At 41.5% G+C, this 16,190-nt stretch overlaps 1 protein-coding gene across 4 annotated transcripts in view; it reads left to right on the top strand.

Annotated features, from left to right (window-relative positions):
- fbf1 (Fas binding factor 1) overlaps positions 1-16,190 on the top strand; it is a 127,445-nt gene that overhangs the window by 108,311 nt on the left and 2,944 nt on the right. For all 4 annotated transcript variants that reach the window (XM_078570802.1, XM_078570800.1, XM_078570799.1 and 1 more), the window contains 3 exons: positions 8,188-8,364; positions 10,391-10,528; positions 13,765-13,882. In XM_078570802.1, the coding sequence (XP_078426928.1) occupies positions 8,188-8,364; positions 10,391-10,528; positions 13,765-13,882 (433 nt within the window). The remainder of the gene's footprint in view (positions 1-8,187; positions 8,365-10,390; positions 10,529-13,764; positions 13,883-16,190) is intronic.

Genomic DNA, 16,190 nt, shown 5'->3' with positions numbered 1-16,190 from the left:
TTACTTCAAAAGATTAGAACATAAGAATTAGGAACAGGAGTAGACCATTTGACCACTCGAGCCTGTTCCGCCATTCAATAAGATCATGGCTTATCTGCTTGTGTTTTGAATTCCACATTCCCATCTATCCCCGATAACCTTTGATTCTTGTTAGGCAAGTGAATCAATCTACCTCTGCCTTAAAAATATTCAATAACCCTGCCTCCACTGCCTTGTGAGGCAGAGAGTTCCAAAGTCGCACAACCCTCCATGAGAAAAAAATTCTCCTCATCTCTGTCCTAAAAGGGTGATCCTTCATTTTAAAACAATGTCCCCTAGTTCTGGACTCACCCACAAGAGGAAACATCCTTTCCACGTCCACCTTGTCAAATCAGTTCAGAATCTTGTATATACTTCAATTAAATCACTCCTCACTCTTCTATACTCCAGTGGAAACAAGCCCAGTCTGTCCAACCTTTCCTCATAAGTCAACCCACTCATTCCAGGTATCAATCTAGTGAACCGCGTCCAATGTATTTACATCCTTTCTTAAATAAGGAGACCAAACTGCATACAATATTCGAGGTGCAGTCTCACGAATGCCCTGTATAACTGAAGCATAACATCCTTACTTCTATGTTCAATTTCTCTCGTAATAAAGGATAGCATTGCATTAGTCTTTTTAATTACTTGCTGTACCTGCACGCTAACTTTTTGTGATTTGTACTAGAAGAACACGTGGATCCCTCTGCAGCACAGAATTATTCAGCCGTTCTCCATTTAAGTAATACTCTGCTTTTTTGTTCTTCCTGCTAAAGTGAACAACTTCACATTTTCCCACAGTAAACTCCATTTGCCAGATCTTTGCCCACTCGCTCAACCTATCTATATCCATCTGCAACCTCCTCATGTCCTCTTCACAACATACTTTCCTATCTATCTTTGTGTCATCTGCAAATTTAGCTACTATGCCTTCACTCTCCTCATCTAAGTCATTCATGTAAATTGTAAAAAGTTGAGGCCCCATCACAGACCCCTGTGGGACTCCACTGGTCACATCCTGCCAATCAGAAAAAGACCAATTTATGCATAATCTCTGCTTTCTGCCAGCCAGCCAATCTTCTATCCATGCTAATATGTTATCCTCTACACCTTGCGCTTTTATTTTCTGTAATAACCTTTGATGTGGCACCTTATCAAATGCCTTCTGGAAATCCAAGTGCAGAACTTCTACAGGCTCCCTGTTATCCACAGCACATGTTACTCCTTCAAAAAACTCCAATAAATTGGTTAAACATGATTTTCCTTTCACAAAACCATGCTGACTCTTCCCGATTGCCTTGAGCTCTTTTATGTGCCCAGCTATAACCTCCTTAATGATCGATTCTAACAACTTCCCCACGCCAGACGTCAAGCTAACTGGCCTATAGCCTGCCCTTCTTGAATAGAGAGGTTATTTTTGCTACTTTCCAGTCTGATGTAACCTTTCCAGAATCTAGCGAATTTTGGAAAATTAACACCAGTGCATCGACTACCTCATTAGCTACCTCTTTTAAGACCCTAGGATGTAGTCCATCAGGACCCGGAGACTTGCCAGCCCACAGCTCTATCAGTTTGCTCAGTACTGTTTCCCTAGTGATTTCAATTTCACCAAGTTCCTCTCTCCCTTTCACCTCCCGATTATAATGTATCTGGCTCTAGATGCTTTGTTGGCAAAGCTGTGCTTTGAAATCCCATTATGAATGCTTGGCTGAGCTCCAAACATAACTAATGGATTTAGTTCAGCAGGGGTTGTTGATGTAGCTGTCCAGGAGATGGAGTTTTGTTTTGATTGACAGTTTTATGAGCTGTTAATAGGATTAAAGGTTTTTGAATGACTTTGTTTATTTTGACAGTTTTATGAGTATCTTGAAGACTTCCCAGTGTTATTATAGGGCTCATGAGTTCTGTCCATAGTGAATACTGTTGAATGGGCATGGGGTGTATGGAGGAAATGTGGAGGGGGCATGGGAGGTTATAAGGGGACATGGGGGATAAGAGGGAGCATAGAGAGGTCATGGGGTTTGGTGGGGGGGCGCGGGGGGTGAGGGCCAGGGTACCTAACACTCATGTATAGACCTGGGTCAATGTTCCAGTGAATGGAGATGGGTCTTCAAACCTGTCCACCATAGCATCCACCCACTTCTGTTCCTGCCTCAGGAGGTGGCATTCCTGACTGCAGCATGTCCCTGCCATGAAAATAGCGTGGGAGGGCACTGCGGGGCAGGAGGCGGGATTGTGACATCGGGAAATGGTCTGTCTCACGATTCTCACCTCAAGGATGAAAGTCTGGTTCCATCTGTTCAGCCGTCTCTGTTTCTTCCCCCTCTTCACCACCAAACCAAATGGTACACGCTATTTGCTAACACTGGCAAAAGCTAAGCATGTCTCGCAACTGTAGATACTCAATTCACAGTATTTGTAAACTCTGAAAACATCTTTTTGGTGGGTTTTTATCATTTCCAATGATTTAAATGCAAAGATCCTGTCAGCCTAATACTGGCAAGATCCAGACAATAAGTAGTGCTCACTTTCTACAGTGTTTCCTGTTAGTTCAGGCCAAACCAACAGTCTAATGGATAGAGGCTGTATTTAATCAGACTTATTTACAGGTTATTAATACACTTAAGCCAAATGACACAGCAAAATATTAATAAATTAGATCAGTCTATATGGGCTGTGACAAATCAGGATCCGCCCTATTTATCGTTAAGCAATTTAGCAGGATCAGGAGCGAAGTGCGGCTGGTGCCACTCTGGCACCTACAATTTAAGTTGCGTTTTCATATAATGTTGTGAAGAATGCATCAGAACTACTTCTGCCATGTAATGTGCCAGTTAGTTCCCCCAGCTTTAGAATTAGGTACAGATAATTGCGACTTTTCCAGCTTTTTTTATCGCCTATTCATCGCTAAAATTCAGTGAGTTGGGACTATAGGAAGTGGAAATCATACCAGCGTGTCAGAGTTGCCTCATGAGTCGGCCCGGGGCCATTGACCCTCTGTTACTCAGTAGCTTAACTTGTCATGATAACAACACAATGACTGCAAAACAAAAACCTCCTTTTGTAGAGAGAGTGAAGAAAGTAAAGAACATTCAAGTACTGTCAAACTGAGTGATAATGGAGAGGAGAACTTCAGTGCTGCGGCTGCCTCAGGTTCAAAACTGACACACAGTGTCATATTGAAACTGAGCTTGATACAGTGGCAGGTCTGTATCCCTGCACGGACGCGTGAACAGAGGAAATGTGGAAGAGGAAAAAAGAGACATATCCTTGGATAGATTGTAAAGATGAAAAACTTTGGCATAAAGTGTGTGCAAATATTGGTAACATCACTTTTCACGTCCAAGGGATTGGGACTTTCGAATGAGTGGCGTTTGTACCAAGTGTCAAACAATGGATTCAACCGGAGCGTACAATTAAAATCTCACAGGAAAATATTGTAGAACACAAACTGTTGAAAGGTCACATCACTGTGCGACATGTTGCTGAAAAAGCCATCAAAGGCACTCTTGGAAAAATTGGTGACGACCTGAATGCATCTCACCTAAAGGCAACTTGTGCAGTTTTCCGTTCTGCATACTACCTGGCTCAAAACAACAGACCTTACTCTGACCACTTTGGCTTGCTGGAACTTCAAAAGAAAATGGTGTTGACATGGGAATTGTGTTGCATTCCTGCTACAGTGCTGCCGAAATTATTGACCATATAGCTACCGAGATGAAGAAGAAAATTTACCAGCATATCAACGTAATAGAGGGTAAACTTTGTATTCTTATTGAAGAATCTACAAGCCTATGTAGCAAAACTGCTCTAGTAGTTTACCCAAAATGTGAGTGTGATAAGAAGGATGATCCACATTTCATGCTTTTAGATCTCATTGAAATTCCAGATCAAAAAGTTGATACAATATTTAAGTATCTTCTTTAATGTCTCGAGAAACATGGTTTGTTCACTCCTACCTGAAGCAGCATCTTGTAGTGTTTGCTAGTGATGGAGTGAGTGTTATGCTGGGCACCAAATCAGGTGTAGCTAGCAGACTTATGGAACGATACTCAGCTATTATTATTTGGCATTGCCTAAACCATAGATTAGAACTTGCAGTGGGTGATTCGGTGACAGAAGTTAGTGGAGAACCATTTCCATTCATTTATGGACAAATTATACTCTGAGTATAACAGATCACCTCAATCAGTGTTTTAAAAAAGGTTAATTCTCTTCCGGGTGGCTTACTGGATAACTCGGCTAAGTGGTGAAAACTGAGTCACATAGATTCTTCTGGGTAGTACAGCTGATGTAGTTTATATGGATTTCAGCAAAGCCTTTCATAAGGTCCCACATGGGAGACTTATAAAGAATGCAAATGCGCATGGGATACAAGGTAATTTGATAAGGTGGATTCAAAATTGGCTTAGTTGTAGGAGGCAGAGGGCGATAACAGAAGGATGCTTTAGTGACTGGAAGCCAGTGTCCAGTGGCGTACCACAGGGATCTGTGCTGGGTCCCCTATTATTTGTCATTTATATAAACGACATAGATGACTATGTGGGGGGTAGGATTAGTAAGTTTGCAAATGACACAAAGATTGGCCGGGTGGTTAACAGTGAGGTTGAGTGTCTTGGGCTACAGAAAGATATAAACGGGATGGTCAAATAGGCAGATAAGTGGCAGATGGAATATAACCCTGAAAAGTGTGGGGTGATACACTTTGGAAGGAGTAATTTGACAAGGAAGTATTCAATGAATGGCATGACACTAGGAAGTTCTGAGGAACAAAGGGACCTTGGCGTGATCTCTGTCAGATCTCTGAAGGCGGAGGGGCATGTTAGTGGGGTGGTGAAAAAAGCATTTGGGACACTTGCCTTTATCAATCGAGGCATAGATTACAAAAGTAGGGAGGTCATGTTGGAGTTGTATAGAACCTTGGTGAGGCCACAGCTGGAGTACTGTGTGCAGTTCTGGTCGCCACATTATGGGAAGGATGTGATTGCACTGGAGGGGGTGCAGAGGAGATTCACCAGGATGTTGCCTGGGATGAAACATTTATGAAGAGAGGTTGGATAGACTTGGTTTGTTTTAGTTGGAGCAGAGAAGACTGAGGGGCGACCTGATCGAGGTGTACAAGATTGAGGGGCGTGGATAGGGAGCAGCTGTTCCCCTTAGTTGAAGGGTCAGTCACAAGGGGGCATAGGCTCAAGGTGAGGGGCAGGAGGTTTAGGGGGGATGCGAGGAAAAACGTTTTTACCCAGAGGGTGGTGACGGTCTGGAATGCGCTGCCTGGGAGGGTGGTTGAGGCGGGATGCCTCACATCCTTTAAAAAGTACCTGGGTGAGCATTTGGCACGTCATAACATTCAAGGCTGTGGGCCAAGTGCTGGTAAATGGGATTAGGTGGGTAGGTCAGGTGTTTCTCACGTGTTAGTGCAGACTCGATGGGCTGAAGGGCCTCTTCTGCACTGTGATTCTGTGATTCTGATTCAGAGGCAGCTGGCAGAATGTGCTGCTGAATTAGAAGAACAAATTTCCAAAATAAGCTGCATTTTAAGCTCCAGATGTGTAGCAAGTTCATTTTGAACAGCGTCGGTGCGACTATGAAGCATTATATAAAAACACAATACTGCGGATGCTGGAAATCTGAAATAAAAACAGAAAAAGCTGGAAAAACTCAGCAGATCTGGCAGCATCTATTGAGAGAGAAACAGAGTTAACATTTCCAGTCCATATGACTCTTCGTCAGAGCTTAAGGAAGTAGAAATGTGGATTTTAAACTGTATAAGAGGGGGTGGAGTAGATGGAGCAAAATAGAAGGTCAGGGATAGGTGGGAGCTCAGGAGAGATTGACAAAGATGTCATGGACAGAAGACAATGGGGAGTGTTAATCGTAGTGTTAAAGACTACTTAAAGACCAGCAATGAAAGATAAAACAAGGTCTGCGTCTGACAGGAACACCTATGAGGGTCTGTTAAAGAGAATTTCTCCAAAACAGTTTCTTTTAGACTTAGCTCTGATGTATGACACATTACATGAACTTGGCGTGCTCTCATAGTGTTTGCAGAAATGCACTACAACAATTGTGCATGCAGACAAACAGATTCTTCACAGCATCTGCTTTTTGCGTGGATGGAAAGAGCAACCTGGCACAAAAGCTCTTGAAGGCAAAGTTGCAGCTGCACAGGGAAAGTTTGGAATGGTTTTGTTAGGGAGCAACAGTAAGATTATAAGCATTAATTATTAGCAGTTTTTTTTTAACCAATCTCATTAATAACTTAGAAAATCAAATGTTCACAACCATGTCATTGAAAAGCTCCTGTTCACTCTCTGAAGCTCAATCCAGTTATATATCTCTGATTGACCAATCGCGCCTTCTTGACAAGACTATTGGTCAGCTGAAATGCCACCAGCTTATGGAGAATCGGCAATATCTTCTCTCTGCAAGCGGTTTAAATTGTCATCTACTTCTGTAATCAATCATTGAGAGATTACGTGGAGGAAACTGGACATTCCCCAGGATTTATGAGCATTACTAAATTGTACACCAGTAATTCCAAGCAGCGCTGTAGAATGTGAGTGAGGATTCAGCCATATGAACTTAATTTTATCACCAACGCACTCAAGAATGCTCATAAACCGGGTATCAGCAATTATATTTGTAAGTCTACATGTACCCTCCCCTGCCCTCCTGACGCACTGGGATTCAACACCATATGCCACAGCCTGGCTGCGATGTCACCGATCAGCAGAGGACTCGAGGACAAGATCAACCTCTTCCTTTAGCAGGACCCAGTGTGGAAATTATTGTGAAGCATCATTTTGGTAAGTAAAGCTTTCTGTAATTCATGTTTTTACTCGGCTTGATTAAATATTTAAACTGTTGCATAATGAAACCAAAAACTAGTGATTCAAAATACCACAGGGTTTAAAATAAAATGCCTACTGCCTACTGGCACTAATATTTTTCACTTAAAAAGCATAGTTTTACTGACTTTTTGGGCCTCAAATGATTCATACATGGGAAAACAACGTGATAGTAGATTTAGAAATGATATGGCCAACATATTTTTTTAGAACTCAAAATATGACACTATACCCCTGAGGAGGATGGACTATCATATAAAAGTGTCTGGTCATTCTTTGCTAGGGCAGTGAAGAGCTTAGGGAAGTTTAACTTGTGGTGAAGGTGGGAAGCAACAGAATCAGTAGGTGCTAATCTTGGTGACAAAGAAGAACATGAGCTCCTCACACTTGTTAGAGATGAGGATGGAGAGGACAGCTCCATCTAATGAATAGGCTCCATATAAAGATACATTTGGTTGTGCAAAAAAAAAGTTGGTGGTTATCCTTCCATTCCAGAATTATCCTGGAATAGTCAGCAAGAAACCTTTTGGATGAAACAGTAGTTGTCCCTTGATATTTCTTCCTGATGTTTAAGGTGCATTTGGAAAATGTACTTCTCAGTTCAGTTGATGGTGTTTAGATTTTCTAATAGATTGGAAGATGAGCAAGCAGGTCTGAAGTTTTTTCCATGGCACTAGACCTTTCATGTTACAGCCATTTGTTTGAATACACAAATTAACTGAGAATTGAACAGAAATATTAAAAAAAGGAGTGTCAATTCCCATATATTTTCCTTTGGATGGAGATTCACTATTGTACCTGATTTTCTTAATGTCTCAACATCAATGTGTCCACTATTTTTTTTTTGCGTAGGGCACAGGTGATTTTTAAAAAAATGTGTGGGCCCTTTAAATATATTTGCACCTGCACAGGAACTTTCAGCTTGCTCAGTTTAGAGGGAACATTGCCCAAAATCCGCCACAGCCTGTCAATCTGCACATATTGACATTTCAATTAAGCTGTTCCAGCCACCAAATTTAACAAAGGCATAGACACAAACCAAGAAAACCCATCCACGATATATGCTGATACATTCGACCAGCCCCATATTTTGGTCATGACTGACATGGGAATAATGAGATGCCCCAGAGATAAAACTAATTGAACCCATTTTTAAATTGTATTTTTTCTATCTATCAAAAATCAATTGATCTAAAAATCTTTCCGTTTTGCCTTTTAGGTAACAGTTTTAGGTTTAAATACTTCTGGACATTTTAAAAATGTGTTCAAAACTACAGAAACTGTTAAGTGGACTGAGTTTGCCCTCTCCCTGCAGGAACAAGCTGAACTGAAGGTGAAAGCTGCTGAACTGAAATCCAAAGAGGAGCAGTTAGCTCAAGAGCAAGAGAGCCTAAATCAAGAGCGTCATAAACTGCAATTGGAAAAGGAGAGAGTTAATGCCATGGCAATCCGCATCAAGCAGAGGGCTGAAGAAGTTGAGGGCATGAGTAAGGTGTGAAAAAAACTGATCTTATTCATTACAATAACACGTAGTGTGCACACCAGGATTCAAACTTCTAACTCGAAATAGAGTCTGGCTGTGTAATTTGTGAATTGTATCCAACCTATTGCCTGAGAAAGAAAAGAAACAAAGGTCACTTCTTGGTCCACTTTTAAAAGGGTAACTTTAGAGATTGTAAGACTGCCACTGGGGTCATCCTCATCTCTTTACCATATATTATTTAAAAGGGAAGGAAGGATAAGCGATTTGCAAATCATCTCGGGATCCAGATACTCGGCCCTTGCTTCTCGTGGAAAGCTGTCACCAAAACCAGTGGCATGCTGAGGATATGGAATAAAGGTTCATTGAGTGAAATTGTTCATACCCTTGATCTATTAAAATGTGTTTAATGTACCGGGAATGCAGTGTGGCTTGGGCGAATTACCTGATACAAGATTAGATGGAAAACTCTTGAGTATTGCACATCTTAAGTGTAAGTAGGGAAATCAAACTCTCTTAATAGGAGAACTTCTTTTTGCCAATGATGTAATGCTGATCATACTCTGAAGTAAAATCTGAAATATAAGCTGAAAATGGTGGAAATATTCACGTCAGTCAGCATCTGTGGAGAAAGGCACAGAATTAACATTTCAGGTCAATGGCCTTTTGAGTATTTCCAGCATTTTCTGTTTATATTTCAGATTTTCAGCGTTTGTATTAGAATCTGAAAAAACTTTGCAAAAAATTTTTGCCAGCTTATAATAAATTTGTACTAACTGTCAGTCTAAAGAAGATAGTGATTGTGGCAAAGGGTGTGTTGACTACATCAGAAGTTTCAATAGCTAATGTCAGGTTGGAAGGTGTGCACAAGCTCTGATGCTTAGAATTAACTGTTCTGGATAACCTGTCTCTGTAGAAGATTAGCTAAACACTCATTGGAAAGGCAGTGACCACAATCTGATAACTAACTAAACATCTGTGAAATAATAAATTAATGTTGAACAGCTATGGATCTACCAAGCATGTGTTCTGAGCAGGTTGCTATATGGCAGTGAGACCTGGACCACCTACTGCAGGCACAATAGAAGATTGAACTTTTTCCTAATATTTCATCTGGTTGGGGGGGTCTAGAACAAGGGGTCACAGCTTTGGGATACCAGGTAGATCATTTAGGACTGAGATGAGGAGAAACTTCTTCACCCAGAGGCTGGTGAACCTATGGAATTCTCTACCACAGAAGGCTGTGGAGGCCAAATCAATGAATATATTGAAGAAGGTAATAGATTTCTGGACTCTAAAGGTGTCAAGGGGTTTTGGGGAGAATGTGGGAGTACGGCATTGAGATAGAGGATCAGCCATGATCATCTTGAATGGTGGAGCACGCTCGAAAGGCCGAATGACCTACTCCTGGTCCTAATTTCTATGTTTCTAAGCTGCTGCTCTGCCATATTCTAAATATCAACTGGGACAACAAAGTTCCTGACCTGAGGAGGCTAAGCTGCTAATATTCTAAACACCACTGCCACTGTTGGCTTGGTAACCTTTATCAGATGGAAGATGTGTGTCAATAATATTGGTTGTGCAAGTCAGCCATTTTGGACACCTGGAAAATAAGCTGTTTGGAGACCTTGTTGTGGATGTCTCCTCACATTATGAGCTATCCCTTTTCACCTGCCCTTTAGTCTCTTTTAATGTTAGATTCAGTTCTCTTTTTTTCTTTAAAAAAAAGTTAATTCTCTTCCGGGTGGCTCACTGGATAACTCGACTAAGTGGTGAAAACTGAGCCGCATAGATTCTTCTGGGCACGTTTAAAATGTTAAACGTGGTTACTGGTGTTTGTTTATGGTTATTTTCACACATATATATATTTGATTGAATATGGTTATATTTGTCATTGTTATACTATTGCAGTCTTCACCATTTGGGAGAACGGGCCGGGGAATGTGGGTGGGTGGTGACTCATATGCAGCGTCTTTAGGCTCATTAATATACCATGGACTCTTTAACTGACTGGCTGCCTTAATGTCTTCTTCTACAGCTTGCCTCTCAGAAATATGAGGAAGGTGAACAAAAATTCATGGAGGCTAAACGGGTGGAGTCTGAGCACCGGGCACGACTGCATGCTATCCAAAAAAAAATGGAGAGACTGCAGCAGCAAGAGCAGCAGCTACACCAGGTACCATAGGGGAGGGAGGAGGGAAAAGGGAGCAGGGAAAAGCAAGGAACAGCTACACCACATACTGTGGGAATTGGCACAGAGAGAGGATACTGCAAATGGGGAGAAATGAGGAACAACTACACAGTGGAACACAGGGGAGGGAGGCAGGGAGCATGGTACTGCAAAAAAAAACTATGAACATTTACAGCAGGTACCAGCTAGAGGAGCAAGAAGCACAGCAAATTGAGGGGGGGTGGGGTGGGAAGTTACACCAGGTAACATGAGGGCAGGGGGGAGCAAGAGCATGTACTTCAAATGGGGAGAAACAAGGAACAGCAACACCAGGTATTGTGGGAAGAAGGAAATAACAGGTATCTTTTTTGGTGGAGAGACTGGGATCCATGAATTTCACTTGATACGACAAGGAAGCTGCTGCAGTAGTAACTAGTTTTCCATGATAGCTGAGAGTGAGCAGAGATGTTAGGCTTACTTTTGAACTGCTGGTGACTTTTGGGAAAATGATTGTGATTGGGTTGCTAGTGGATGGAATGTGTTCAATATAGCACATGCTTGAATTAATCATATATTCTACACCATTTGGTACCACAATCAAGTAAACTTAAGTACAAAATGTATATTTAGATTGGTTAAAACCAACTGGTGAATTTCACAGTCCACTGCTGATGGTGAGATTGTCAGTGATGTAGATCCAGCAGCAAGTGTATAGGAAAAGATTTGGAGATGAAATGTTCTGATTTGTTGCACCATCTAGATTTTTCACCCTTACCCTATAAAACTTGAGTTTCAGTTAAAGGAAACCAGTGTACCTAACCATGAGATCCTATATGTTTCTTGTTCATCTGCCTACAATGCTTTAAAATGCCTATATCTAGATAGCCAAATCAGGGACGTATTGAGATCTTTATTGAGGTACTTTCATCATCAGCTATGGAGTCTAATAAGAATAACGCTTCAAGAAAGAAAAATAACTTATGTTTATATGATAAAAGCAAAAAACTGCGGATGCTGGAAATCCAAAACAAAATTAAAAATACCTGGAAAAACTCAGCAGGTCTGACAGCATCTGCGGAGAGGAACACAGTTAACGTTTCGAGTCCGTATGACTCTTCAACGGAACTAAGGAAAAATAAAAACGAGGTGAAATATAAGCTGGTTTAAGGGAGGGGTGGGGGGGTGGTGGGTGGGACAAGTAGAGCTGGATAGAGGGCCTATCTAATGATAGGTGGAGATTGCCCAAAGATGTCATAGACAAAAGGACAGAAGTGTTGAAGGTGGTGATATTATCTAAGGAATGTGCTAATAGGTTACATTAAGGGTAGAAAGCAGGACGAGCAAGGTACAGATAGCCCTAGTGGGGGTGGGGTGGGGGGAAGGGATCGAAATAGGCTAAAAGGTAGAGATAAAGCATGACCCAGACCTCCCTGTCGCTTGCCATTTCAACACTCCACCCTGCTCTCATGCCCACATGTCCATCCTTGGCCTGCTGCATTGTTCTAGTGAAGCTCAACGCAAACTGGAGGAACAGCACCTCATCTTCCGACTAGGCACTTTACAGCCTTCCGGACTGAATATTGAGTTCAACAACTTTAGATCATGAACTCTCTCCTCCATCCCCACCACCTTGCTGATTTCCCCCCCCCACCGACTTTTCCAATAATTTATATAGATTTTTCTTTGCCCACCTATTTCCATTAATTTTTAAATGTATTTCCATCCATTGTTTTATCTCTACCTTTTAACCTATTTCGATCTCTTTCCCCCACGCCACCCCCACTAGGGCTATCTGTACCTTGCTCGTCCTGCTTTCTACCCTTAATGTTACCTATTAACACATTCCTTAGATAATATCACCAGCTTCAACACCTCTTTGTTCTTTTGTCTATGACATCTTTTGGCTATCTCCGCCTATCACTGGCCCTCTATCCAGCTCTACTTGTCCCACCCCCACTTAAACCAGCTTATATTTCACCTCGTTTCTATTAGTTCCGTTGAAGAGTCATACGGACTCGAAACATTAACTGTGTTCCTCTCCGCAGATGCTGTCAGACCTGCTGAGTTTTTCCAGGTATTTTTATTTTTGTTATGTTTATATGATACCTTTCATGGCATGCCAAAGCACTTAATAGCTATTTTTGAAATTAAGGCACTGTTATAATGTAGGAAATCCAGCAGCCAATCTGCGCACAGCAGGCCCCCACAAAGAGCAATGTGATAGTGACCTGATAATCACTTTAAGTGATGTTGGTTGAAAGATAAATATTGACCAGCACATTGAGGAGCTGGGATCATTTACGTAGACCTGAAAGGGCAGATGGGGCCTTGGTTTAATGTCTCAACCAAAAGTTGGCACCTCTGAAAGTGCAGCACTCCCTTGGTACTGCACTGAAATGTCAACCTGGATCATATACTCAAATCTCTGGATTGTGCCTTGAGCCCTGACCTTCTGACTAGAAGGTGAGAGTGCAAACCACTAAGCCATGTGAAACCTTAGAGGAACTTCATGATGTTACATTAGGGTGAGTTCAATGTAGGTGTCTGCCTATATCATAGCAATCATTACACTTCGGAAGTAGTTTATTATATGAAAGATTTTGAAATGCTTCAGCTTGCAGAGATTCAACATTGGGACCTTATAAGTGCAAGGAATACAGTATTAATAACCATAAAGAATTGTTCTGAGCTCTTTTAGACCAACACCCTTAAAGCATTGAACACTGTTGCAAGCAATGCAAGGAACACCAATTACAGATATCTATTGCTAAGTAGTTTGAAGGTTCCTGCACACACAGTAAAATACTTGTACTCATGTACATATGCCCACAGAGCAGATTTCTATAAAAACACATGAAGGTGCAAGCAGACTAGATGGTGCAGTGGGTTAGATAGACACAGACCTTTTACTTCTGTGATCTGAGTTCAGATCTGGTCAGATTGGATGAAAGTATTCTTCCTGTAGGGCCTCATAACCATTTCTTAAGGGAATGGATCACTATTATAAACTGCCTATTATTCAGAAATTTGAACTTAAGCACAAGATGGGTGGTGTGGCGAACCTGAAAAATATGACAGTACATTTATACCCTTCTCAAATTGGAGCAGAGTAGAGGGAGCTTTACTCTGCATCTAACTATGAGTGATTAGTGGAACATGGGATTGCTGAACGCTGATTCAGATGAACAAGGGAAATGAACAGATAAAATTACACACTTTCTGTCTAAATGTTTAATGTCCAGGAACGTCTGAGTCTAGCCCAGCAACGACATCATCTGAACAAATTTGCAGTGGAAATGCCCATCAACACAGTAACACCACATATCAGGAATCAACCAGTATCCTTTGCAAATAATTCATGTAAGTGCTTTATTAAAACTCTCATTTCCTGGTGATGGATATGTTGCTTAGACTCTGCAGTACACTCTTAATTGGATGCCTTGGACTTTGGTGCTTGTCTTCTGAAAGGGCATTTCAGTTGGAAATAACGTAGTGCAATAAATAAGATGACTGGGCTGATAAGTTCGTAGATCTGAATACCAGACTAATCTTTCTCTTCCCCGACACTCAGTAAGCATGTTCCTGCCTCCTCCCTGTTGAATTAGATGTCTGTTCATTTCTTGCTTGAGCCCTTAGGCAGAGCTACACCCATTACACCAAGTGACCATTTGTTCTGTAAACATAAAACCACTCTTTAGGTTTGCAAATAGTCATTTGGTGGTATAGAACTTGAGTATTTCTGAAAAAAGAGACATTTGTCAAAGTTTTTCATCCTGCACTCATCAGGACAATTCGCAAGAAAATATCAATGTCAGGAGAAACCACATATTTATACTGTATGAGAAGAAAGAGCTGATTGGTTGGCAAGTGGACTCTGATTGGTAGAGATGTTGCCATGGAGAATGCACCAAATGATGGTGACTGCAATGGACAAGCTACAGACCGCACCAAATCAGCCCGTGTTTGCAATGCAGTGTCCAACATTAGATACGATTCCGCAATTGAACAACATTTGCTAAATAATTCTCAGTGTGTTAAGAGTTACGCTGACAACTAATTTAAGATTGTCAGTTGGGCTCACAGTGTGGCACATTTGCGTGTACTGGAAGTTGCATATATTAATACACAGGGCCCTGTTCTTTGAAGACAGAAAGAACATGTACACACATTGCGCCTGTTTCAGCTAAACAAAATAAATGACAGCCATTCGCTGGTTCATTCCCCAGGGCAATGTCTTGACCAATCAGAGTCAAACTCCCTGGTTTAAATTTCAAACAGTTCTTGACAGTTAACTGTCAGTCATCATCATCTGGTGCATTCTCCATGGCAACGCCTCTATCATTCAGAGTCCACTTGCCAACCAATCAGCACTCTCTTCTCATACAGTATAAATATGTTGTTTCCCCTGACATTGGTATTTTCTTGCGAATTGTGCTGATGAGTACGAGACAAAAAGCTTTGACAAAAATGTTTTTTTCTTTCAGCAATACTCTGGTTCATTAATCTATGTTCACATGCCTTTCCATTTCCTCTCTCCAATTTTCTTTTTACGTTCCACACAAAGTACTTTCAACCATCCATGACCCTGCTGTCTAGAATTCTCTTCCAAAACGCATCTCTAGGACTGTGTTTTCAGGCTGCTCCCCGTCCCAGATTCCAACGCTTGCTGTCATCGCCTACCGCTTCCTCCTTGTCAGATGCTCTGATCCATTTGTTCACACCAGGAGCACAGTACAAATGAAATCCTGCAGGATCCTTGTCCTGTTGTCCACCTTCTTGCATTACAAGTGTCTACACTAGCCCTAAAGCACTTTGTGACATCCCATGGTCATGCCCTCTAAGTGCAGGTCTCTCCTGGGTTTTGAGTTTACTTGTCATTTTCTGAACTTGTCCTCCAGATCTATTTATCTTGTATAAAAACACAAAATGCAGAAAATGTGCAGTCTTTCAGTATCAGAAAAAAGAAAAAGTGACATTTTAAGTGTAGACTCTCCTTTATCAGAGTCCAGAAATGTTAAGTGGACCAGCTGTATATTCCTGGCACTTTCTGTTCTGTTTTCCTGATTAACGTCATTTTCAGATTTTTTTTTAAACTTTATATCGCAACACTTTATTCTATGTTTTTCTAATAATTCCTGCCACAGGAATTCCAGTGAAGTCCTGAAGCACTTCACATTCAATGAATTGTGTGGTCACTAGTTTTGCAGGCAAACGTGGCTGCCAGTTTGTACACTGTAAAGTTTCACAGATACCAATGAAATAAATGACCAGCTAATTTGCTTTGGTGATGGTTGAGCGATAACTGCTGACCGGAAAGCAGAGGGAACTGTCCTGTGTTTCACATAATGCAATTGGATCTAATGGCTCATCCAAAAGACAGAACCTAAGACAATGTAGAGGCCTCAGTACACCAATTAAGTTTCATCATAGATTGTGTGCTCAAGTCCTGGAGTGGGGCTAGAACCCACGATTTTGTAATTCAGAGTTCAGAGTGCTCCACTGAGCCATGCTGACACTTCCTGTGCAACAGGTGATGAGGAGGTGCATCTTCACAGACCACCCCCACACTAACATACTTGGAAGGAACAGGTGACTTTGGACCTATGGTCCAGGAGCTTTCCACCACTAGTGGTTTCCTCACCTCATGTCTGGGTCTGTTGTAGATCAA

This window comes from Cetorhinus maximus, chromosome 24 (genome assembly GCF_964194155.1).
Source record: "Cetorhinus maximus chromosome 24, sCetMax3.hap1.1, whole genome shotgun sequence".
Taxonomy (NCBI): domain Eukaryota; kingdom Metazoa; phylum Chordata; class Chondrichthyes; order Lamniformes; family Cetorhinidae; genus Cetorhinus; species Cetorhinus maximus.
Note: the sequence above shows the minus strand (reverse complement) of the source record. Positions and strands in the feature narration are given on the sequence as shown.